Source organism: Oryx dammah, unplaced genomic scaffold, assembly GCF_014754425.2.
Source record: "Oryx dammah isolate SB20612 unplaced genomic scaffold, SCBI_Odam_1.1 HiC_scaffold_23, whole genome shotgun sequence".
Lineage (NCBI taxonomy): Eukaryota > Metazoa > Chordata > Mammalia > Artiodactyla > Bovidae > Oryx > Oryx dammah.
In genome coordinates this window covers 89,728,812-89,755,250 of record NW_024070207.1, presented here as the reverse complement: position 1 = coordinate 89,755,250, position 26,439 = coordinate 89,728,812, and the positions used below count along the sequence as shown (strand labels likewise).

The 26,439-nt window shown below is 45.3% G+C and overlaps 1 protein-coding gene across 1 annotated transcript in view; it reads right to left on the bottom strand.

Annotated features, from left to right (window-relative positions):
• Positions 1-936: 936 nt before the first annotated feature.
• Positions 937-26,439, bottom strand: part of DIPK2B (divergent protein kinase domain 2B) — a 43,310-nt gene continuing 17,807 nt past the window's right edge. Inside the window, exons 3-5 of the mRNA XM_040266145.1 lie at positions 12,359-12,532; positions 8,712-9,000; positions 937-6,951 (exon numbers count right to left, since the gene is read on the bottom strand). Of these exons, the coding sequence (XP_040122079.1) occupies positions 6,611-6,951; positions 8,712-9,000; positions 12,359-12,532 (804 nt within the window). The 3' untranslated portion in view covers positions 937-6,610. The remainder of the gene's footprint in view (positions 6,952-8,711; positions 9,001-12,358; positions 12,533-26,439) is intronic.

The window sequence follows — 26,439 nt, the reverse complement described above, 5'->3', positions numbered from 1 at the left end:
TTATTTACTTCTCTGGTTATTTATTTGTATCCGTATGGTCTCATAAGAATTGATTTTATTCTATGGATTATTTCTATCATTACTTACTTAATATTCAAATTGCCCCAAATTTGGCTATGGGAGCCCCTTCAAGTTGGTTCCTGTGTCCTTTTAACATGCCCCCAATTTTTTTAGCACATCCTCCCTTTCTGGCAGCACAAGAGTATTACAGGCTCATCTTGTACTTTCCATATCTAGTCTCAGAATCAGCCATTTCTCCAAAGAGCTCTGGTTTCTTTTACTGAAGAAACCAAGACCTAGGTACTATGTACTGGAGTGTCACTGCTTATAGGCCATCTCAGAGAATAAAGCTAGGACATATATTTCTATACACTTCTCTACACTCACATCTCTATCCCTATTTCTCTCCATCTGTGTATATATACCTAAAAAATCCTGAGTTCAGGGACTTCCCTGGTGGTTCAGGGGTTAAAACTCCACACTTGCACTGCAGGGGGCTTGACTTTGATCCTTGGTCGGGGAACTAAGATCCTACCTGCCTTGAGTTGTGGCCAGAAAAAAAAAATTGTGAGTTCATAGTGATACTTCCAATTCCAATCTAACATCACAACATTCAAAATTGGAAGGAGCACAAAATTCTGTATTTCCTGGCTTGTAACTTTTTTCTCCAAGCAATACTTGCTCAAGACTTAAAGTAATTTCAGAACTGCTAACCCAGATTCTCATAGGAAAAATAATCACTAACCAGAGCAGAGTTTTTGTGAATGGATTTCTGCTCCCCCTTTTTAAATTGAGGTAGAATTCACATATTATAAAATTAACCATTTTAAAGTGTGTGTAGACTTCTTTTTTGTTTGTTGTCTTATACTATGTTGTCAAAAGGCTTACTTTCCAAGTTACCCAGGTTAATTTCTCTGTGTAGTTATTTTATTCTTCTTTTTTTCAATACAGTTGTGTCCATTTGTTATTCTTTGTATTTCATTTTAGTTCAACCCACATCCTGGCTGATCTTGGTTCTTTATTTGCAGATTGTGTGAGGTATTCTCATGATTCTAAAAAAAAAGGTACACTCAGAGAAGTTTCACTCCCTCTTCATTCCTTCGGCTCACTCCTATTCCTCTCTTCTTTCCACTCCATTGACATCCATTCCCTGTAGGGAACCAAACTCATTAGCTTCTAGTTTATTCTTTATATAGCTACACACCCACAGACACACACACGTGTGTGTGTGTGTATATATCTTTTTTTTGCATCACAGGTGAGCAGACGCATAAATGTTTTCTTGTATCTTTTTTCTTACATGAAAAGTAGCATTCTATAAACACACCTCTGTGCTTTTTTTTTTCTCACTTCATAGTATAACTTGCAAATCACTCCATATCAGTTCCTAGAGGTCTTATTTATTCATTTGTAGAGCTGCATAGCACTTCTTTGTGTGGATGTGTGCTGCGGCGTATTCAATCACTCTCCCGTGGCATTGAAATTGTTTTCGATATTTGCAATTATGAACAATGCTGCAATCAATAACTTTGAGGCACTGAGTTTTGTGAGAGGGGCTGGCACAAGATCTGAAGGCAGATGACTCAGCTTCCAAAACTGCCACTCTGTCTGTGGGGCCACACTGCCTCCATAGGTAGCTCAGGGCTGAGATGATCCCTGATCACCCTAGTGGGCTGGGGCTTCTCCCTCTCTTTGTCTGCTTCTACGATGAGCTCCAATAGGTGAGCCCCTGGTTGCTCAGTTCCCCTTTGCTGGCCTATTCCTCTTAGTTGCCTTCTTGGAGGGTCATTATATCTGCACATTTGGGGCCCCCTGCCTGGGTGTTAACCCTCCCTCACAACCCACAGTCACAACCACTTTTAAACAATGACACAAAGTTGTTGCGGACAGACAGAGTATACTTGTGTGCATGTGAGCTCAGCTGTGCCGATATTTGTGGACAACAGGCCAGAAGTGGGCAGAAAAGCCATATCACCATGCATAGACAGCCAGGAGCTTTCAATGGGCCAAGAGGGCACTAGAATTTCCTGAGCATGGATGGACTTCCCAAGGCCCCCCAAATTACCTGCTTGAGGAGGATTCCCTCCTGAGCCTGGTGGAGGGCCAGTCTGGGGATGCGAGCTTATTGGCTTCCTAGCTGCCTTTCAAGATCAACCCAGAGTCTGGAGAATGGAAGGGAAGAAAAATGGCCCCTGTCACACTGTCTGGCAGCCTGTAGCACCCTCATGATTCCTCTGGTCTGAGCAGAGCCTTGGGACAGAGGTCAAGATCCCTCCCAAGAGGCTACAGTACTCACTTCGGCTGTGTGAGGAGCCCTTTCTGCCAGGAAAACCTCTGCCCTTTCCTAAAGAAAGGCCATCAGATACAGAATGCCCACATGTGCCAGGCCCTTAAGAAACAATCAGTTATTTAAATGGGATAATAACCCTATGAAGGTAAATCTTTTCTTCACCATTTTATGGATGAGGGAAGTGAGACTTAGGTTAAGAAACTTGCCCAAGGTTACCAAGTAACCAGCAGAGTCGTGACTTGAAACCGGGTCTGTCTGATTCCAGGGCTCTACTTTTTTCCAAAATGGACACAAATCCCACAAAGTATTTATTTGAACTCTAGAGGAAGCATTCAGGCTCCTGCAATTGCTTATCAGCAGAAGTCAGACGCTACACGGGAGGACTAGGAAAGCGGGAGACCTGAAAATTGTTGCCTTGAGCAAATCGCTGAACCAGTTTCCTTGTTTGAAAAGTAAGACTTGCCCACAGGGCTGTGGGGATGCCGACCTGACAACCGCAGCCAATGGAATCTGTTCTCCTAGGTCAGTTCCTTTGCCATGATAAGGCTTCCCTGGTGGCTCAGACAGTAAAGAGTCTGCCTGCAGTGCAGGAGACCCAGGTTCAATCCCTGGGTCTGAAAGATCCCCTGGAGGAAGAAATGGCAACCCGCTCCAGGATTCTTGCCTGGAGAATCGCATGGATGGAGGAACCCGGGGGGCTATAGGCCATGGGTACTCGACTGAGCGACTACCACTCACTCACTTTGCCATGATGGTTACTAAATATTTTATATCACCTCTGGTTCCACAGATACTCCTTTTGGTTGTGGAAGTCAAGTGAGACCCCAGTAAATCCCAAGAACCCACCACATAGAGGTTAATCAGCATTCTCAGGCAGTCAGAGCTGGCTGCGTGGGCATGCAACATAGAGTTACACAGGACCCGCACTTAGTTTAACACTCTGCTGGTGCCATCTTGCATTTCTCAATGACAGGAGGCCCCATGTTTCCATTTTGCACTGGGCCCCACAAATTATGTAGCTGGTTCTGCAGGCAAAAAAAAAACAGTGGCTGATGAAACCCAGAAAAATACTCTATTGTCTCCAATCAGATTCCACTACAATGATTTTATTCTGACTGAAGTCTCTAGAGTGTTGACTCACTTGTCTCCTGGCTGTTGAGGGGAAAGAACTGTTCTTGAGAAAGTGGCTATATCCTGTATATGTCCAGCATGCTGTCTTTGTCTGTTCTGGCTGCTATAACAATACCACAGACTGGGTGGTTTATAACCAATAATTATTTCTCACAGTTCCGGTGGTTGGGAAGTCCAAGATCATGGTGCTAGCAGATTTGATGTCTGCTGAGAACAAGCTTCTTGGTTCACAGCCAGGACTGGATCTTCCTGCTGTGTCCCTACAAGGCAGGCGTGATGGAGCTCTCTAGGGTCTCATTTATACGGGCACTTACCTCATTCATGAAGGCTCCACCCTCATGACCTATTAATAGTTAACTCCCCAAAACTCTACTCCCAAATACCATCACATTGGGAGTTAAGATCTCAACTTATGAATTTTGGAGGGGGACACAAATAGTTTAGAGCACATGGAGTATGAAAAACACCAGGGTTGAAAAACATAGTCATTATTCTTAGCAAGAACATTTTCTGAGCACTTGCTCTGTGCTCAGCCTGGTGCTAGTTGTGACAGGGAACACAAAGAGCTCTGTGCTACTGCCACCTTCAAGGAGTGCCCAGCTGGATGGGATGGAGGGGCATATATCTCTCTGGAATACCCTTGAGATTAGCCTCATATAGGCACAGACTTGGGGTTCAGGGGTACAGAGGAGGGATTCAGAAAGGGCTTGATGGGGACTGGGCTGTCAGGAAAAGCTTAGGATCCAGGTAGGACTCAGGTCTAGTTAAGATGGGGCTTAGTAAGTGGAGGAACAGAATGGTCCAAGCCTCAGACCTGGATGTGGACACATAATAACTCCCTCCTGGTGGGTCTGGTTTTTGAATCCATCAGAATAGACTGGAGTTGGGGAGTATTGCAAGTTGGGTTCTCTGCAAGCAGACATTAAGATGAGTTCAAGATATGTGTTTGTCTCCTGTGGCTGCTATAACAATTATTCCAAAGTGGGTGGCTTGAAACAATAGAAATGTATCCTCTGAGAGTTCTGAAAACCAGAAGTTTAAGATCAGTTTCACTGGCTAAAAAAGCAAGGTGTTGGGAAATCACCCTCCAGACCAAGCCAGGAAGTAACTGTCTCAAAAATTCTCAGGCAGCCCAAACGTGCCCTTCCAGAAGCTTGTCTCAGCATCCTCATTGTCATGGTTGCCCCAGAGGTAGTCAAAAGGGAGACCCCCAACTGCATTGCAGTGTACAACAAAATACGATTTTCCTTGGCTCATCTTTAAATGTCAACAAAGGGACCAAAGTTGGGCAGGACAGAGGCTGAAGGGGACTTCCCAGGTGGCGCTAGTGGTAAAGGACCTGCCTGCCAATGCAGGAGACCTAAGAGATGCGGGTTTGAGCTCTGGGTTTGGAAGATTCCCCTGAAGAAGGAAATGGTAACTCACTCCAATGTTTTTGCCTGGAGAATCCCATGGACGGAGGAGTCTGGCGGTATACAGCCCATAGGCTTGCAAAGAGTTGGACACGACAGAAGCAACTTAGCATCCACACACAAGGCTGAAAGGGAAGGCAAGAGGAGCCTGGACTGGTCGCTGGAGTTCTGAAACTATCCTGGCAGGTCACTCGGAAAAGTGAAAGTGAAGTCACTCGGTCATGTTCGACTCTTTGCGAGACCCATGGACTGTAGCCTGTCAGGGTCCTCTGTCCATGGGATTCTCCAGGCAAGAATACTGGAGTGGGTTGCCATTTCCTTCTCCAGGGGATCTTCCCGACCCAGGGATTGAACCCGGGTCTCCCGCATTGCGGGTGGGCACTTTATCGTCTGAGCCACCAGGGAAGCCCAAAAGAGGAGGCCAACTGAGAGTTCTCTGAGGGTAGAGGGCAGGCAGGGTGACTGGGCAAAAGTCCAAGGAACCCCCATTAATGTTTGCAGCCTGGGCAAAAGGATACATGGAAACCCACATACCACATGGCTAATCATTTGAAAGGTATAAAACACGCAAGTTGCTGAATAAAATATATTCTGTTGGCTGACCTTGAAAAAGTTTTTTTTAGAATGACCCATAAGGCCAAGTTTGAATGAAAATTCTCAGACTCCTTAGAGTCCTGCCCTAGAGGAAGTTATGTAGAGAGACCTGGCCCTGGTCCCCGGCTATGGCTACAAAGAATGTTCTACTCACAGACCTCCTGCTCCAGGGAGCTCAACTGGCTAAGTGCCCTGCACTGTGCTTTGAAATCCATCTTTGTGGCTGGGCTAAGGCCACGCTTCCCATGGGCTGTTCCCTGCAGCAGGAATATAAGAGCCGTTCATCCTTGCTTGGGAAGTTTCTCTGATGACTGGCTTTAGCTCAAGGACACCCTGACAGCCCTGCTGAATCTTATTTTGGTTGAGCAGAGGGGAGTCTGGGATGCTCTCATCTGATCTTCTTGCCTTCACTCAGGGGAGGGGGCGTCAGCCTTCCAGCCTGGCCTTATGATTCTCCCCATGGTCTTCAGCTCCGCCCTCCTTGCCTCCCACACAGCCATCTTCCTCAATACAATCCTTGCCCACTTAATCCTGTCTTGACATTTGGTTCTCAGAGGATGTGGACAAACATGTTGGCCCCCAGCCCAGCACTCTTCTCTTCTTACCCTTGCCTCCTTCCCACGCCATTAAGTGCCTCCTGTCCCTGTGTCCCCTCGGCCTTCAGTCTCCTCACCCCATGGCAGTATGGGGAGTGTTCCAGGAGGGCTAGCACCGGGGCCAAGTCTTTCCTCCATGTCACTCTTTTGACCTCCATGGCTATGTCTCATTTACCCTGCCTGTGCATGCATGCTTCTGGAACATTCTTTGTAACTGACTGGGTTGGGAGGAGGAAGTGTGTGTCCTGGGCCCTTCACAGCTCTGGCATTTTTCACTAACTCAAGAGTCTTGTGGAGAAAAGAGAAAATGGAGGCTCAAAGAGGCTGAGCGAGTGTCCACACCCAGGTCTTCCAATGCCCAACGCTGGGCTCTTCCATGATGTCCCAGCTAGGGGTAGAGGGGACAGGTAGCAGTCACGCTGCCCTATGGCCCAACTGTCCTCTGGTGGTTGGCATGTTCCTCTGTCTCTGGGACACCAAAGTGCCTTTCTCCCAATGGCTAGAAGGGAGCAGCTTCTTTCAACCATGCAGTGAGCTGAGTGGGCAGTGGAAGTTCCAAGGATGTGGGTTGGCAAGGCTCCAGCCCCTCAGAACTTATCATTATACTTGCAGTCTGGGTAGCGGTAGGCGAATCTGGGGTCACAGGTTCTCAGGGGTCTCAAGATGTCCTTCAGCCGGCTGGCAGCCCCGAGGACCTCCGGGTCTGGCCGGGTTCCGTCTGCGCAGCGAGTGAGCTCGGCGTCAATCTCCTCCCGCACCGGGGACGGGAACTTGCCCTGGAGAAGCAGGGGCAACACCTGGCTGCACACCAGCACCAGGTTCTGCTTCTCAGGGATGGTGTCACAGGAGGGCAGCTCGGTCTGGCAGCCAGAGACCAGGCAGCTGAAGATGTCTTTATTGTCTCCTGCACCGGAGGCTGCTTGGCTGCCTATACAAGAGATGGAAGATGTTATACACCCTATAGGCCCGTTCCCTGGGGGGAGGCGCCCCTAATGAGAATTGCTGGGCAAAGTGGTTCAGGCTCCTAGTATCTCCAGACCCCAGGAGATTTAGGGTTCAGGGACATGACAGGCCCTGTTGAGAACCCCGGGGTGGGGGGTGTGTGTGTGTGTGTGTGTGGGCGGGGAGCTCCTTCTGCTAAAATAAGATGAGCTGGCCAGGGAAATGCACTTCTCCATACCAGAACTTGGCCTTCTAATTATAAGACTCTTGGAAGACTCTTGAGAGTTCCTTGGACTGCAAGAAAATCCAACCAGTCCATCCTAAAGGAAATCAGTCCCAAGTATTCATTGGAAGGACTGATGCTGAAGCTGAAACTCCAATACTTTGGCCACCTGATGCGAAGAGCTGACTCATTTGAAAAGACCTTGATGCTGGGAAAGATTGAAGGGAGGAGGAGAAGGGGACGACAGAGGATGAGATGGTTGGATGGCATCATGGACTCAATGGACATGAGTTTGGGCAAGCTCTGGGAGATGGTGAAGGACAGGGAAGCCTGGTGTGCTGCAGTCCCTGGGGATGCAAAGAGTTGGATATGACTGAGTGACTGAACAACAGTTGTAAGGCAGACATACATGCTGTGATTCTCCCATGATTACTACTGAATTCGGGAACACTGAGGAGATTCCTCAGACTGGTTCCATTTGCTCTTTTTAAACACAAAGTCGGGAGAAAGAACAGGTAATCCAGAATATGCCTTCAACCGATTGGAGTGGGACTGACATTCAGTGAGTCACATCTCTGAATATTCTGGAATCACCCTCATTTCTTTTCATTTGATTCTTCTTAATAAAGGCAAATCAGGAAAGAAGTAAGTGTGGCTTAATTGGTCTATTTTTGTAGGCCTTCTCATATAAATAAAATCAGAAATTTGAGATTAAAATCCTCTGTCCTACTACAGGGCTCAGAATATCTGGTCACCATTAAGGACTGGAGTGTTCAAAAGGTTCTAGAACCCCGGCTGAACCTGTGCACATCATGAGAAACACAATTCACTTATACACCTCAGTTGGTGCCATGCTTTTCACTTTGAGGACTTTTTGCAACCTCATGGACTGCAGCCCACCAGGCTCCTCTGTCCATGGGATTCTCCAGGCAAGAATACTGGAGTGGGTTGCCATGCACTTCTCCTGGGGATATTTCTTACCCAGGGATCAAACCCAGGTCTCCTGCATGGCAGGCGGATTCTTTACCATCTGAGCCACCGTGGAAGCTCTTACACAAACAAAGGGTCCCAAATGGATTGTGAAATGTACCAGTGAATCTGCCAGATTGTTCAGATAAAGGCTAAATGCATTGATGGGAAAGGCTCTGAAGGGGAGCTGGATGTGGGGTTGGGGGGTTCTCCATGTGTGAGGAGGGGCTGAGCAGGTCCCTGCACCACACAGACACATTGAGCAATGGCAGTGCCCACAGAGGGTGCCGCTGGGGCCATACCTCCATGATCACCATGCTAATCTTCCTCTCCTGCAGTAACAAGGTCAAGTTCAACTCTGCTTTGGCACTGGAGCAGAGACTTAAAAGGGGGGAAGGGACCCTTCCTCTTCCCAAACCTGGGCTGCTCTCAATATGACACACTGGTCAAGCCCAGTGATGTGATACCCCTCCTCCACCGCCCATCACCCCCCCCAACTCCTGTCACCCCGACTTTCCCTCTGACAGCTGCTCAGCCAGACTCATGCTGGGTACCTTCCTGCCTGTCGATCACGCCCAGTGCACTGGCATCCCGGATGAACAGATGCCCGTTGTTGAAGATGCCAAACATGCCTGCATCCACGTGGGTGAAGTAGAAGAAGTAGTTCAAATCATTGTTCCTCAGAGATTCCAGGACACCCAGGAGCTGGTAGGCTAGGTCGGCCGCCTGGTCTGGCAGTGCACCATAGAATTCCTGCAGCGGACTGGTGCTGGTACTGACCAGAAATCTACCACAGGAGCCCAAGTACTTGGGAAGCGGCCAACCCTCAGCACCCGGGAAGATCTGCCAAGCCAAGAGGAGGAAAGATGAGAGGATTAGAGAGAAAAAACTCCTGGAGGCAGCTCTCTCCCTTTCTCTCTCCCTCTCCTTCTCCTCCCTCCTCTCTCTATTCTCTCTCACCAAGAGCACACAGAAAAATCAGCCTTACATAGGTACCTACTGTCTCAAGACATCAGCAAAGCATCTCTTAACCTTGTTAATACCTCTTGGAACATGGCAATTCCTTGTTCCTCCACCCCCCCCCACCAGTTATTATTCTATTCTTGATGGAAGGATTCATAAAAGAAAGTTCTTCTTTCCATACAATGGATTATATTTCAACATAGTTGCCCCAAGCGAGGTAAGAGAGTGCTGATGCACTTGCCATGATTTTAGAGGGTATTCAGGCATCAGGGGGGCTTCCCCAATGGCTCAGTGGTAAAGAACCCGTCTTCAGTGTAGGAGACACAGGATATGTGGGTTTGATCCCTGGGTAAGGAAGATCCCCTGGAGAAGTGCATGGCAACCCACTCCAGTATTCTTGCCTGGAGAATCCCATGGACAGAGGAGCCTGGTGGGCTACAGTCCATGGGGTCACAAAAGAGCCGGACACGACTGAGTTCGCATGCATGCATTCAGGCATCAGGGGAATGTGTTTATTTTCAGAGTTGTATATTTGAAAAAAATATGACTAGCATTTCAGATTTCACAGATATGTCTGCTTAGGAAGAGGCTATGGAGGGGAAAAGGGTCAACCTAAGACTGATTTAAAGAAAAATATTTTAAAAAATAACAGTACAGTTAGCAAGTTCTGGGATAGGGCAAAAATTATGAAGATGACCCTTGGGTAAAAAGTTTTGGGAACCACTGCACTGGCCCTGGGCGAATCTGCCCGGCTAGGATAATTACATATTCACAGGGACTGCACAACTGACTGGAATGTTCTGACAGCCTAACACTGGTCCAGGGAAGCACAGAGCTCCAGCCAATTCCGTCTCCTTGTAAGGGCTCCAGGAGTATGAGATTAACATACACACTAGTATATATATAAAATAGATATCCAACAAGGACTTGCTGTATAGCACAGGGAATGCTACTCAATATTTTGTAATAACATATAAAGGAAAAGGATCGGAAAAAGAAATACATGTGTGTGTGTGCTCAGTTGTGCATGTGTGCATGTGTGTGTGCACTCAGTCATGTCTGACTCTGCAACGCCATAGTACTTCAGGCTCCTCTGTCTATGGGATTCTCCAGGCAAGAATACTGGAGTGGGTTGCCATTTCCTCCTCCAGGGGATCTTCCTGACCCAGGGATTGAACCTGCATGACTTGCATCTCCTGTCTTGGCAGGTGGATTCTTTACCACTGCGCTCCCTGCCCATATATATGCAACTGAATCACTTTGCCATATATTTGAAACTAACACAACACTATAAATTAACTATATCTCAATAAGGAAAAAAAAGGAGGAGAGAATCCTGGCTTGTCTTTTTTTTTTCTGGCTATTTATTGAGGCAGCTATATCTAGAATGGTATTTCTTTATGGGAGAAATGACAGAAACTATAAATACTTGGCACTTTCCCTCTTATTTTCCTTCTTTAAAAAACAAAGTCATCCCCCTTCCTGATGATGTTCTGTGGCCTCCTGCCACTTTAGCCCACTTGCCCCATTGTGAAACCTTTTCTTCTCTGTCTACCGGGACCTCTCCCACTGTGTGCCACAGAGGAAGGTCCCTGGTCCCCTGGCAATGTCTAAATGTGTGGCCACGGAGTCATCCCTGTGGTGCAGGCTTGTCAGGAGCTAGGGCTGGAAGTAGTCAGATCATCCGCCTCAGCCACCAACAGTAGGACAACGAGAGAAGACCTCTGAGGGTGCAGGAACCAGCAATTCCTTCTTCTCCTCTAGGATTTGAAATGCCAACATTACCAGGCGGCTTTTAGCAGAATGGGCATGGACTCTGACATCAGACAGCTCTGGGTTTGGGTTTTATTGCTGACACTGCCTAAGGTACTGTGAGCAAGTCACTTCACTGCTCTGAGCTCCACTTACCTCATCTGAAAGAGGGGGCAATAGTAATATCCCTGTGGGGTTTGTCCTGAGCATTAAATGAGATCATGATGTCCACATTCAACACAATGCTGAGAAATGAGTTGTTATTACGTACTTACCCATCATCCTTTGGCCAATAATATATAATTACTATATCATATATAAAAAGAACATATAATTATCTTATGTAATATCTCATAGTTCTAACAACATATATATTATATATAATATTAATACATTTAATATATACTATATAATAATTTATATAGTATAAATAATTATATTAGTATATTATATACTAATATATACTATATAGTAGTATATATTATACTATATTAGTATAACCAGGATAAAATATATTATAAATAATTATAACACAAATAATTATAATATAATAATTAATTATAAGCATTAATATTAATACAATACTATAAATAATTAAAATATAATAGTAATATAATATCAATCATAATATCAATGTGATATATAATTATTATAATCATCAATATCACTATATTATATAATAAATAATTATACTTGATAACAATACTAATCATTATTAATTGTTATGGTGCTTCTTCTTCCTCCACGCCCTCCTCTCCCTGCCCCTTCTCCCTCTCCTCTTCCTTCTCTTCTGTTTCCCCTCCCTCTCCTCCTCTCCCACTGCCTCTTATTCTTCTTCCTTTTTCTTTTCCTCCTCTCCTCTCTCTTCCTCTCTCCTTAATCTGCTACTCCCTCCCATTTCCTAGTTTCCTTTGTGCCCATTGAGTAAGTGTCCTGACTCTTGGGATCGGGGAGAAATGAGTGTCCTACAGATGTTGACTTGTTAAGAACTGTCTCTATCACTGGACCGAAAGCTGCATGAAGGCAGGGACCAGCACGCCTGCCTTGTTGACCAGTGTTCTACAGCATCCTTACCTATTTGACCATTCCCTTTTTGATGGAGGTTTAGGTTACTTCCATCCTTTCATCTTTTCCAAGCACAGCTGCATAGCACACCTCTGAGTGGGTCATCCTTTGGTTTTTCCCCAACTTCTGAGCTTGCGCATACCTTTCTAATCTTTAAGACACCTGGTCAAAATTGCCCTCCTCCACAAAGCCCTCCAGGGCTTTCTCTGGCCATGAAATGTCCACTCCTAGCTGTGCCCCCTACCCCCCAGCTCCCACACGTCTTTCCTCTAAAACAACACATTTTTACTATTATAACATGGACTGGTGGCCCCAAGGTATCCAGTGATGGGAGAGAAAGCTCAACCCAGGGCCTACCCCCTCAGAGCCTGACGTGAATCCCCTCCCTGGACAGGCTTTCCAGGGCAGGGTCACTGCATACCTGTAGAAGGACAGGATGCGTGTTGACAGCTAGCGTGTAAAGGAGACGCAGCTTGTCCCGGTCCGTGAAGTGGTCCATGAAGATGCTGCCAGCGTCAGCCACCTCTGCATAGCGCCGGACCACGCGATCCAGGAGTCGCTGTGATGGGCAGCGCAAGAGAGGGCTGGACAGGCCCTGCAGTGGGGCAGGAGAGATCCATGGAGAAGGAAAAGGTGCTGAGTGCTTGTGGGGAGCTGGCAGGACTGGGTATGGGCAGGCTCTGCTGTGGGGGAGATCCCTGGGTTGCGGGGGTCAAGTGGGCCTTGGGGTGGGAAAAGACCCCCGGAGGGTATGGAGCAGAGTACCCCTAGGAGGTGGAGTGAGAGGGGCCTGAGAGCTGGCATTGAGGAGAAGGGACTGAGAGATCCTGGGGTCACGTAGGAGGGTGCTAGGCAGGCAGTGCATCCTTAGCAAACTCTTAGTAAGAGTTTCAGAGCCTCTGTGTCTTCACACACATTTTGCAATTCAGAAATTGGAAGTTTGCAGGTTAGTGTTGGAAGGGTTGGATTCAGGATTTGAACCTGTTATGAACTGCATGTTTGCCCCTCTCTGGCACCTCATTCATGTGTTGAAACCCTAATCCATAATGTGATGGTATTAGGAGGTGGGGCCTTTGAGAGGTAACCAGGTCATGAGGGTGGAGCCCTCGTGAATGGGATCAGTGACCTTGTAAGAAGAGGCCGGAGAGAACTTGCTCCCTCTCTGTTCTCCATCACCCTGAGGAGACCATGAGGAGATGGCTGTCTGCAAACCAGGAAGAGAGACTTCACCAGGAATCAATTGGCTAGCACCTTGAGTTTGGATTTCCCAGCCTCCAGAACTGTGAGAAATACAATTTTGTTTTTAGCTCACCTAGTCTATGGTCTTCTCTTACAACACCCCAAGGTAGGACAGAACCCAATCTGATAGACGCTAACATCCAGGCCTTTTCCCCTGTGGTAGGCCTTGCCCCTCCCTCAACCTGATAAGCTACCCAGGTGGAGACCATAGAAGATGATTTGAAGCTATGAGACAATCTCTTTGCTTCTGATAATCTTTTCCTACACAGCCTGAAATTCTGCCATTAAAAATAGTCATTGTTGGGGCAGGGGTGGTGGTTAGGGTTGTGTGTGTATGTGTGTGCTAAGTCGCTTTCTGTCGTGTCCGACTCTGTGTGACCCTATGGACCATAGCCCGCCAGGCTCCTCTGTCCATGGGATTCTTCAGGCAAGAATACTGGAGTGGGTTGCCATGCCCTCCTCCAGGGGATCTTTCCAATCCAGGGATTGAACCCGGGTCTCTTATGTGTCCTGCATTGGCAGGCGGGTTCTTTACCACTGAGCCACCTGAGAAGCCTGGTGATTAGGGTTAGAGGTAAGTAATTTCTTCTTCTCTTTTCCAAGAGCTGATTCGTAAATAAAAAATACCTCTGGGAGAGGTATTGACCATAAAACAATGATAATAGTAGGTAATAATTATTGAGTGCTTAATATACACCAGGAGCTGTTCTAAGACCCTCACAGGTAGTGTGTTCTTTCATTTCCTTCTTACAAGAACCTAATAAGGTAGGTACTACTACTGCTCCCATTTTGTGGATGGTAATACTGAGATTTAGAGAGATTAAGTGAGTTTCCTCAGGTCACACATACCTAGTATTTGTACTAATACAGTACACCAGGTGAGAGGTAGGTAGGTGGAGCCAGGTAGGACCTGCATCCTTATCTTCACTGGGGTTGTAACTCTGTATTTGAGTAAGCTCAGAGCACTCATTCATTCATTCACCTACCAATGTTGGCAGAGAATCCACCAAAGACCAGGCTGTATTCTAGGCACTGCAGATGTAAGGGGGACCACAGCAGACACTGCCCTTCCAGGCCTGTCAACTGGGCAGGTGACAGTTGTTAGTTGCTCAGTCATGTCCTACTCTCTGTGACCCCCATGGACTGTAGCCCGCCAGGCTCCTCTGTCCATGGAATTCTCCAGGCAGCAATACTGGAGTGGGGTGCCATTTCCTTCTCCAGGGGATCTTCTTGACTCAGGGATTGAACCCGGGTCTCCTGCACTGCAGGCAGATTCTTTACCATCTGAGCCACCAAGTGGGGGAGACCGTCAAATGCCCAGGAGTTACTATATGGTGCAGGGAGTGCTAATGACCAGCCTGAGGTCAGGGAGCTGTGGGAGCCCATGGACGCAGGGCCACACTAAAGCTTTTGGAAGTGTTGGTACAAAATCCTTTGTTTTCATGGGCCCCTTCCTCCATAAAAAATGCTTAAAATGATATTTTACAACTGCATTGGTCTAAAGATAAATACATTAATATTATCCATTCAAACATGTTCTTAGACCTAAAAGATTATTTTTCTTCTGATTTTGAAAGAAATCAAAACATTTTTGTGGGCCCCTCAAAGGCTTCTTGGAAGACACTGAAGTCTGAGTGGAGGCCTGAAGCAAGCACAGAGTGAGCCTGCAAAGAAGTGGGGAAGGTATCTGTGCAGAAGGAACAAGATGTGCAAAAACCTTAGTGATGCTATGACAGCATGGAATAGATTCCATTCTTGGAATTTCTAAGAAATTTCTTTCACACTTTAAAAACTTTATTTATTTAAAGAAATTCATTTGTTTTTTATAATTTATTTTTTTAATTGAAAGAAAATTGGTTTATAATATTGGGTTGATTTCTGCCATACAGCAACATGAATTAGCTATAGGTATATGGAGAGAATAGCATGGAAGTATATACACTAACATATGTAAAATAGATAGCCAGTGGAAATTTGCTGTATGAGTCAGGGAACTCAAACTGGGGCTCTGTAACAACCTAGAGGGGTGGGAAAGGGTGGGAGGTGGAGGAAAGAAATTCATTAGCTTTTAAAAGCGTTACCAAGAGAGAAAGAAACAGAAAAGGTTTGGAGCAGAAGCCAAGCCCCTTAGTAGTGTTTGATGGGAAGGTGGAGTTTTTGGTTCTCTGAAATTGAAAGTTTATTATTTTTATAAATGAAAAGGAAAAAACAAAACAGTTAAAGTTCCCCCAAAGCCCATGGCTGTTCTATTACCCACACCCCACTGACAAAAAAGAGCACCAGGAAAGAGCAGAAGACAAGAGAAACCAAGAGTGGAGCCAGGTCCTGGATGGGGGTGGTTTCCCCTGTGCAGGACACTCATAGAGTCACAAAGAGGAAAAGGCTCATTTTTGCCAGAAAAAGAGTAGAAAGGAATATGAGGGGGAAAGGGGATAAATGAGGAATTTTAATGCATAGGGGAAGGGGGGTGATGGATTGTACAATAAACAGAAACTTTTGAGAAAGGCCCTTAAAGGGAGTGGGCATATTTTTCCTAACTCCTTTTTCCTTTCCTGACTGTGGAAGTGATGTCTGGTGCTTGTGCAGCCATCTTGGACCAGGGCATACTAAGGGTTGTGGAGCATCAAAATGAAAGTAGGCTGGATGCCTGACAATCACAGAGCCATTATATCTGCCCTGGACAGCTATGTATCCATTTCTTTTATGTAAAAGAGATGTATATTTTGATCTTGTTTACGCCATTGTTACTTGGATTTTTCTCACATGCAGCTGAACCTAATCCTAAATATCATAGAAGAAAAGAATGGAGGTAGCAAGATCAGTTAAGAATGTGCAGTGGTCCAGTTGTGTGATGAGAGGATGAAAAGATTTGAAGGTATTTGTAGGTAGTAGAATCCACAACTCTTGGTGATTGGCTGAGTGGGAGAGGGAGGTCAAAGAAAAGGGAGGTGTCAGAGTTAGTAGTCAACATGGGGGTGGACACCAGAGGTGTTGTTTGTGGAGATGATTTTAGAACATGTTCACAAACTCTTAGACATGCCTCCCATCCAGGTGGAGTCTGGTTCTCCTCCCCTGGAGTACGGACTGGCTTTGGTGACTCACTTCCAGTGACTGGAAAGTTTATGGGAGTGATGCTATATGGTTTCTGAGCCTTGGCCATAAAAGGAGATACAACTTCTACTTGGCTCTCTCTTGTACCCAACCACCATGCTGTACAGAAACCCAGGCTACTTGGAGAAAAAGCAAGATCCTTAGGCCTCATTCAGCTGAGTACCTAGTTGACAGCCAGCCCAACTTGCCAGACAAGCGACTGAGCCATGTTGGGAACGGCTCCTCCAATGCTGTATCGAGCATCCTAGTTGATGCTGTGTGGGGCCTCGGGACTTTCCCTACCAAGCCCTACCCAAATTGAATATTCGTGAGGAAAACTGATGATTGCTGTTGTTTGAAGCCCCTAGTTTTGAAGTGGATCATTATTCAGCAATAAATAACTGATATATTTGCTGAAAAGGTTCAGGGCCACTTCTAGAATTATCACCAAAAGAGGCTCTAAAACCATCTGGTACCCCAATCTCCCTTAAAGGTGGAGGCAGCTGCTTCCCAAGGTCCCACTCACAGAGTGGGGCTCTGTAAACTTCTGTTTGTTGTGTGATGGCCAAGTGCAAGCCCACAATGATATTGGCCAGTGGCAAACAGAAGTGGGACACTAAACATTTCCAATAAAATAATGACTCATTATTTTATTGGAAATACACACTTTCTATGGATTTCCCATTACTTTGGAGGTTCCAAGTCACTACTCCATTCTCTATACATGGGCAGCAGGGCTAACACATCACCTTCCAGAGAAAGACAAAAAGAAAACCAAACCCTGAGCTTCTATTGCCCCTCCCTCCTCATGCCCAGTTTCCTCATCCTTGTATTTCCTGTTTGGTGCCATTGGTAGGTCAGGGTCTTCATGGTGCAGTGATAGTGACCGGGCTTTTGCTCTGCTGCATTGTCACTTTACAGGGAACTTCAGTGCAACGTGGTACTGAGTGATTGTCAAGCTTCTCTACCACAGTCCCTAACAGTCTATAAAACAATCAATGAAATAGAATGGGTATATCAGTGTGATGGTCAGTTTTATGTGTCAACTTGGCTAGGCTGTGGTGCCCAGTTATTCAGTCAAACACTAATCTACGTGTTGCTGTGAAGAAACTTTGTATAGGAGCTTAACATCTACAGTCAGTTGACTTAAAGGAGGTGAGATTGTATTTGATAATGTGAATGGGCCTGATCCAAGAAGTTGAAAGGCCTTAAGGGCAAAACTAAGGTTTCCCTGAAAAGGAAGAAATTCCTCTTGTGGACTGTAATATCAGGTCCTGCACAAGGGTCTCCATCCTGCTGGCCCATCCTATGGATTTTGGACTTGCCAGTCTCCTCAATCTCATAAGCCAATTTCTTAAAATAAATCTGTTTATATATGTGTGTGTGTATATGCACAAATATATCATATATGTCATATATAATTATATTACATATAATTATTTCATATAAAATTTATTATATTAATTAATAATTTATACTGTATTAATATTGGTTAACAAATTTTTAATATTGCATATTTGTATAATATACTATCATAATGCAATACATGCATTACATACATATAATAGATACACACACATATTATACACTGGTGCCAAGGGAAAAGCACTTGCTCTCTGCGGAAACAATAGCAACTGAGAAGGAAATCTAGATTTGCTTTCACTTTTGAAGCTTCTAGTGAAATCTGAATACACCAGAAGTAACTTCCCCAATGAGCTGTTTGACCTTCAACTGGCTTAAATCCACATCCTTGCCTGTGTTTGTTCAACAAAATCACCAGCAATCAGTGGTGTCCTCATGTAAAGGGTTCTTACCAGAACGAAAGCATGAAAGTGAAATTACTAGACAAATGACTTTATGACTCTGATGGAGGTCTTTAAAAGGTTAAAAGAGTTGTGCTTGTTGTTCCTCCCTAGAAGCCAGAGATAAGAGAGTCAAGGGAGCAGGAAGGGGGTTTCCTCAAAGCAGGCCATAACTTAGAAGTTATGTGGACCTTCAATAACCTTGCCAGAATTGCCCTAGGATTTCAGTTCCAAGCCATGGTTGGTGGGACACAGTTCGGGAAGGGAGGGTAACACTTTCTGGAAGTTCTAAGTGTCAGGCCATATGGCAAGCCTTTTCACAGACATTATCCCGGCATACAAGGACTCTTAGCCTTTAGTTCTCTTTTGCTCTGTGATGCTCCTGGAAATTTAAAGTGATTGATTTTGAAAAGAGCTTAAAGGATTTGTTGGAAATGCAGTAACATTAATTTTTGCACCTTGTGCTGGCCAGTGCAAATTGTTGGCTGCGTTATCAAGGGATCTAGTAAAATATTCCCATTTTTCAGATGAGAATACTAAGGTAAGGAACAAGAAAGGGAAGTAGCTTGTTAAAGACCATGTTGCTTATGGGTGCATATTATCCTCAAGTTCATTTCCCATATTAATGATCTCACTTGGTTCTGGATGGTTTTTAGCTGTTTCTCCAAAGCAAATGCTACTTGAAAAGCAAAGATTTACAAAGCAACCTGTCCATCAACAGATGAATGGATAAAGTGGTTATACACACACACAATGTAATACTACTCAGCCATAAAAAAAGAATGAAATTTTGCCATTTGCAGCCACATGGAGGAACTTGGAGGGCATTGTGGGCTAAGTCCCTTCAGTCGTGTCCGACTCTGTGTGACCCCATGGACTGCAGCCCCCCAGGCTCCTCTGTCCATGGGATTCTCCAGGCAAGAATACTGGAGTGGGTGCCATGCCCTCCTCCAGGGGATCTTCCCGACCCAGGGATACAACCTGTGTCTCTTATGTCTCCTGCATTGGCAGGTGGATTCTTTACCACTACTGCCAGCTGGGAAGCCCTTATACTAAGGGCTTATATTTCCCACCTGGGAAGGCATTATACTAAGTGAAATAAGTTGGTCAGAGAAAGACAGATACTATATGATTTGTCACTTACATGTGGAATCTAAAAAAAAAAAATAACAAAATAGGGAATATGAAAAAAGACACAGAGAGCAAACTAGTGGTTACCAGTGGGGAGAGGGGAGTAGGGAGTGCAATACAGGGGTCAGGGATTAAGAGGGTACAAACTATTATGCATAAAAGAAGCTACAAGGGTACATTGTATACGCCACAGGGAATATAGCCGATATTATGTTTTTGAAAAAGGCAAAAATTTTACCACCACTGAATACACTTGTTCTGATCGAAATAAACGTGTAGAAAAAAGAACACTAGCTGCTCTTAGAAAGAAAAATCTAAGACAAGAAGTTGGCTTCCCTTTAAGACTGGAAGTCAGCAAGTTATGGTCACAGTGCTAACTAAAGGCACAGTTTAATTCAGGAATCTGAGCTTCTTTCCAAGGACGCATACAACTGACTAATGGAGAGCTTCATGTTAAAATGAGAGTTGATTTTCACTTTTCAGATAGGATCTGTTCTTTGGTCCTAAGGCTTTAAAGAACGTAAAAATAAGACAAATAAAAATTATGTTTGCAAATTATGGCACCTGTCTGAAGATGATATCAGATGTGCTGACTCCAATCACTTTAGTTCCCCTCCTTACTCTTTCCAAGGGTAAGGGCTACCACCATCTTCCCCATCAGTGGATCAGAACACAGGTGGTGCCCATGCTGTCTATAGAGAATGGTCAGCCTGTGTACTTTTTCCCATGCACCAAGATGATAGACATTTCCAAAGTTTGCCATCTTGAGCATGTTCATTGTGAGATACTCAAACACTATGGAAGTATACAGTGTGAAAGTAAAAAAAAAAATCACAGAGGCCACCATTGTTCTGTGTGGGTATGTATGAATACACCCATGTAGTGATGCCAGGAAAAAAAAAAAAAAGATCTGAAGTTAGCTTTTTCAGTAAGAAGTTTTCTCTGGCCAACTCAGTTTGGAAAGCTGAGGGAAATCTTGAACAAATGAGTTTTTACATTCAGTGAATTTATTTTTGTCAAGCTCCTAGCACCCAGGGAGAAGAGAAATTTCTAGGGCTAATAAACGTGTGAGTTGTCTTTCTGGTTGCACGTCTCAACAGTTTTCACATGATTTAGTTATTAAATATGCTTGTGAAGCAGGGTTAGGTTAATTATGTATCAGAGTTAATCAGTGTGTCTTGATTAGAACAATGACAATTCAATAACTGTATCGGTTGTGGATAATTAAGCCAAAAGTTGCTTGAACATTTCTTCAAGCTGCATTGTATTCAAAACCATGAAAATCCCTGTTTGGTTTATGATATTAAGAGAAACAACTCATGGTTCTTTTTCTACTCCAGTAGATGGATTTTTTTCTCCCACATTTTACTAAAGAGCTTCCTGTTTTTTTTTTTTTTTTTAAATCTGAAACACAGACTTGATGTGAGGTTTCTTGGTTTGCTAACTTTTCCTTCTACAAATGCTGGCCACCACAGTGATTATCTTGGAGAAACCATACGGATGATTAAAGCATCCAAAAATGTCCTCATAAAACAACCTTTTATGTTACTTTATGACACAGCTGCTGTTATTGGTACTGGAGGAGGGAGGGAATTTTGTACAATAGATGGTCCCCAAATCATTTCAGTTTTGCTTTGAAATCCATAAGCTATGGTAGCTTTACAATAGGCCCCTTTCCCGCTGCCCTCCCACCCCCGCCGTCCCCCGCCCAAGAAGCTTCTCTCTGTTACGGATCAATTTAGGTTCCCTGCAGTTTAGTCCCTGAAGGAAAGCTGGTCACAAAGGGTAGAAGCAAGGACAGGGAGTCAGCCAAGAATGAATCCAGAATCTGGAGTTTACCTTAGATCACCTCAGAGTGGATAACATACCTCGGAGGGGTGACTAGATGTTAAAACAACATTAAATCAAAAACTAAACAGACTTGGTTGGGCGGGGCGAGGGCTATAAAACATTTTCCTTGCACAGGAACGCCTGTCTCTGACAGAGCTCTCATTTCCATATAAAACTGAGCCTCTAGCTCCGCAACATCCTTTCTTTGGGTGGGGTTTATGTTTGTTTAGATTCTTGATACTCCGCAGAGTTTCTGGGTTGAGCCCTGATGGAATGTTTGAGAAGTTCTGTTTAAATCGATGGAGAGGATTCCCAGGAGAGGAGCGGATTCCCTGCTGGGACCCCACCTTGGGTGGTTATGTGGCTTCATCCCGTCTCCTGCTTCTAGCAGCGCCTCCTGGTGGATCTTCTTCATATCTAACCTCTCCAGGCCACTGCCTGCTCCCCCCTCGTTTCATCCTGGAATCCATTGGCCTGGGTAGGGGTCTTTGCCTGGATAGGTGGCAACCCAACTGGAAAGGTGACAAACTGGACTCAGTAGCAACTTTGAGAGGCAGTGGGGCTTCCCAGGTGGCGCTAGTGCTAAAGAACCTGCCTGCCAATTCAGGAGACATAAGAGACGTGGGTTCAATCCCTGGTTTGGGAAGATCCCCTGGAGAAGGGAATGGGCACTCCAGTATTCTTGTTGCCTGGAGAATCCCATGGAGAGAGGAGCCTGGAGGGCTACAGTCCATGGGGTTGCAAAGAGTAGGACACGACTGAAGCGACTTAGCGCGCACATGAAAAAACTGTTACAAGCATGTCTTTTAGAGGCAAGTTACCTCTAATGCCAGCTCTGTCATTTAACGGCCACATGACCTCAAAAAAATTTCTTCAAATGATCTATGCCTTAGTTTCCTCATGTGTAACTGGGGGATAATAATTAAGGGGACTTTTTGACTTATCTTCTAAACCTGGATATTTTTGAGATTGAAAGGGATGATACTTGTTATTAGATCAGGACAGCTGGCAAATGCTGGGACTGTCTCTGGCAAACCTGAATGTATGATTACTCTAATAATTATGGTACCCACCTCATCGGGATGTTGCTAAGGTCAAGTCTTTGGGAAAAGTATCTGACACATGGGAAGGGCTCTATGACTATTTGCTATTATTTACCCCAAAGATAGGAACTTTCCCAGTTTTCTCACTTCTGTTAGTGACCCTTCTCCCAGTCTTCCAACTTAGAATATCTGGAGCTGTTTTTGACTTTCTTATCTTAGTAGCTGATCTCTTCCATCTTTGATTCACCATGTCAAGTTGTGCAATCATCAATATAATCTCCAACATGTATTATGTTGTGTCTACTTGTGACCTCAGTCACCTCTCCCCCAGCTTGTGCTCCCCCTGGGCTTAGCTGGCCCAAGGATATGCCTTTAGGCAAATTTCTTTCTCTTTCTGAGGCTGTTTCCTCATCTCTCATGAGGGTATGATGGTTGTTGTTGTTCAGTTGCTAAGTCATGTCCAATTCTTTGCCACCCCATGAACTACAGCACACCAGGATTCCCTGTTCTTCACCATCTCCTGAAGTTTGCTCAAACTCATGTCCCTTGAGTTGGTGATGCCATCCAACCATCTCATCCTTGGTCACCCGCTTCTCCTCCTGCCCTCAATCTTTCCCAGCATCAGGGTCTTTTCTAATGAGTCGGTTCTGCTCATCAGGTGGCCAAAGTATTGGAGCTTCAGCTTTAGCATCAGTCCTTCCAATGAATATTCAGGGTTGATTTCCTTTAGGATTTACTGGTTTGATCTCCTTACAGTCCAAGGGACTCTCAAGACTCTTCTCCTACACCACAGTTCGCAAGCATCAATTGCTTGGCACTCAGCTTTCTTTATGGTCCAGATACAGCACTCCATTGCCTGGCTCTAACTGGCTCTCTGGACATTGTAGATACCTGATATGACTTTCCTGAAAGCATGATAAACATCTCATTTTGTTTTACACACTGTGGAGTGCTTTGTAAACATAAGGTAGTGTTATCAGTTCCAGAGATCAACAGGGTCAATGGTAATATTCCCCTTCCCTAAATTTCACAATAAGTTGGATCTCTGAGCAGGAAACAAGGTAGCCTTTGGAGGGTCAAACAAATGAACTCCATGCTGTGACTATGGTTGACCCAGGACTGTCTTTAAATTTGGAAAAAACAGTTGGGAACCCCAAGAAACTCTGGTGAGGGAGCTATGGAAGGAAATTCAGAGAGAAGGGTTGGGGAATAAGTGTTATCATCTTGTCCCCTATTTGGAGTTGCCAAGCAGACATAGGGATTGGTTACACTGGGCACTCAGACAGGAAATCCAAGGGTCGGGAGTTGGCTTTGTGGTTGGGGGAAGAGGGTGCACATCCCATGGCCTCCTGCAACCCATGGGCAGGTGGCCAGGCCACTAAAGCTCACTTAGCTGATTCTCCTCTCAGATCAGCACCCACCTAACAGGCTTCTGACTATGAGCTGTCTTCCACTGAGGAACCCTACTTAGTGGTGGAGTCAGGATTTGAACTCAGGCCTGAGTTTCAGGTCAGATGGTACTGCTTTCTCGCATTGAAACTCAACCTCTCCTCCCTACTTTCTTCACCAGCAGCTGTGTTTTGGGGGTCCTGTCCTATTTCTGCCAGACAGCCTCACTGACCTTACCCCCTTGCCCATCCACCTCGCATACCATTTTTAGGTCCCATTCGTAGAAAGAGCTGCTGTCTTTAAATCACTTTTCTTTAGAAATGCCAGTTTTCAAACCCTGTACCAGACCTTCTGAGTCAGCAGCTCTGGGGCTAGGACCCAGCAATGCCAGTGTTAACCAATCCTCCAGGGGATTCTGATGCTTGCTCAAGTGTGAGAACCACTGTCTTACAGAATAAAATGTAGCCTCCCACCCCCCTGCCCCAGACCTACCATTTACATCCACCCACTGCTCTTGACACCTACTATAATCATGGGTTGTGACATTTGCCACTATTCACAGTTACATCTTATTCTCACTTTCATGGCTTTGCCCAGACACTCTTCATTTATTCTCTGGTAGATCTGCCCTGGTCAGGGCTACCTCCTCTTGCTTACTGTCCCTTACTGTGTCTCTTACTGTCAAACCTTTGTAGCCAGAGGCTCCCTTGGTGGCGATCATGGCCTCTTCTTCTATGAGGTAGTCAACACCTGAGTGACCTTGCTGGTGGAAGCAGTAACTAGTTTTTTCCTCTTATAAGAGTCTATCTCTTTCTTCCCACCTCATCCTCCATCTTCCTGCATTCCAGGGTCCCAGAGGCTTTGCCACTGAAGTCTTTGTGGCCTGCTCCAAGATTTCTACTGTGGCAGATGAAATAATCATTGTGGCAGGCAATTCAGCTGATGGTTGGGACAGGCAGGGCAGCTGACACAGAGTAAAACACATTATTTCATGGTTTGTCATTTTGATTCAGGTACGCCAAGGTTGGTCATAATTCTCCACTGGACCATTTCATTTTATAGTTTGCTGTTTTTTTGTTTCTCTCTTTTTAAATCAAAAGATATGAAGCCAAGTGCTTCTGACAACTCATTTGTGCATGCAAACTTGCAGAAATTTCCACTGAAACTCAGTGGCTTCTGCTGTGCAAAGGTCTGGTGGTTCAGGAAGCCCAGATAGAATTCTGATTATCAGGAAAACCTTCAAACCAGCCTCAAGCTTGCCTGGGGGGAGGGATTACCAGGCTAGTTTTTAGCCCCAGCTGCTCCCCTCTTCCCAGTGGGGAGAGGTTAATAGAAACTCAATGAAATGGAAGTCCTGGTGTGTGTGTGTGTGTGTGTGCTTAGTCACTCAGTTGTGTCAGACTCTTTGTGACCCCATGGACTGTAGCCTACCAGGCTCCTCTGTCCATGGGGATTCTCCAAGCAAGAATACTGGAGTAGGTTGCCATGCCCTCCTCTAGGTGATCTTCCCAACCCAGGGATAGAACCCAAGTCTCCCACATTGCAGGCGGATTCTTTACCATCTGAGCCACCAGAAAAGTCCAAGAATACGAGTGGGTAGCCTATCCCTTCTCCAGGGAATTTTCCTGACCCAGGAATTGAACTGGGTTCTCCTACATTACAGGAAGATTCACCTCTTCCCAGGTGGCGCTAGTGGTAAAGAACCTGCCTGTCAATGCAGGAGAGGTAAGAGAAGCAGGTTTAATTCCTGGGTTTGGAAGATCCCCTGGAGAAGGAAATGGCAACCTACTCCAGTATTCATGCCTAGAGAATCCCCATGGACAGAGGAGCGTGCAATGCAGGAGACCCGGGTTCGATCCTTGGGTCAGGAAGATCCCCTGGAGAAGGGAGTGGTAACCCACTCCAGTATTCTTGCCTGGAGAATCCCATGGACAGACCATGGAGTCTCAAAGAGTGGGACATGACTGAACGACTTTTGCTTGGTCATACTGATACATTCCAAAGGCACCACATCACCCTTGGCTTCTTTGCTTCTCTCTTGGTGACTTTTCTTCAACCTGACTGAAGTCTTTCACTGCACCCCAGCCATCCTAAATGTATTTGGTATATTACCTTCTCTTTGAGGTGCTGTCCTCAGAAGTGCTTGGGCCAGCCTAACAGACAAGCCTCTGGAGGGACCACTCCTCCTCCTTCTCTGCAAGAGGGCCACCATCTATTTCTCCCTTGTATGCTTTGGGTCAAAATGCCTCAGCTGTCTCTCTTCCAAGATAACTCTGGAGAGATCACAAGCTAATAGATAACTGTGTCACCATCCCTCCTCACCCAAATTAGGCAGACATTTTTGGTATCAAGAGTCATATTCCAAGGAGTAGGAACCATGAGACTTTCAGGCTTGTTAACACCTGAGTCACGCCAGGAAAAATGCTCTTGGGGAAAGACTTGACTTTCCAAGACTCTGAAATCTGATGGCCTCCAGAGCTGATTGACTGGGGAGTTAGCACACGTGTGGATTGAGAGTCACCCTGACGCCATGAATAATGATTTGGTGAATGAGGTCTCGTTCAGTCACTCATTTGATCACTCCTTCATTCCCCAAAGATTTATGAAGTGTCTACTCCATGTCAGACACATGTGAGGGAAGACATTGATGAATAAGATGCAGTCCCTACCCTCAAGTGGCCCTCTGTCTGGTTGAAGAGGCAAAAACAGAATGAAAGAGAGAAAGAAGGGGTGGGGGAGGAAAGGAGGAAATAAGGAAGGAAAGAAAAAGAAAGAAAAGAGAAAAAACCCAATGCCATGTACTCTATAAAAAGTGCTTTTCTGGTCTGTTATAATTGTGTTATTAAGTCAGATTCTCCACTGACTCCCCTGACAGGCTTGATTCCTTTCACATGTGCGGAGCTGACAGCCACAGGTATTCCCCAGGCTTTCTTCAGCCTTGAAATAGTATCCAAAATGCCAAAGGTTTTTAGAACAAG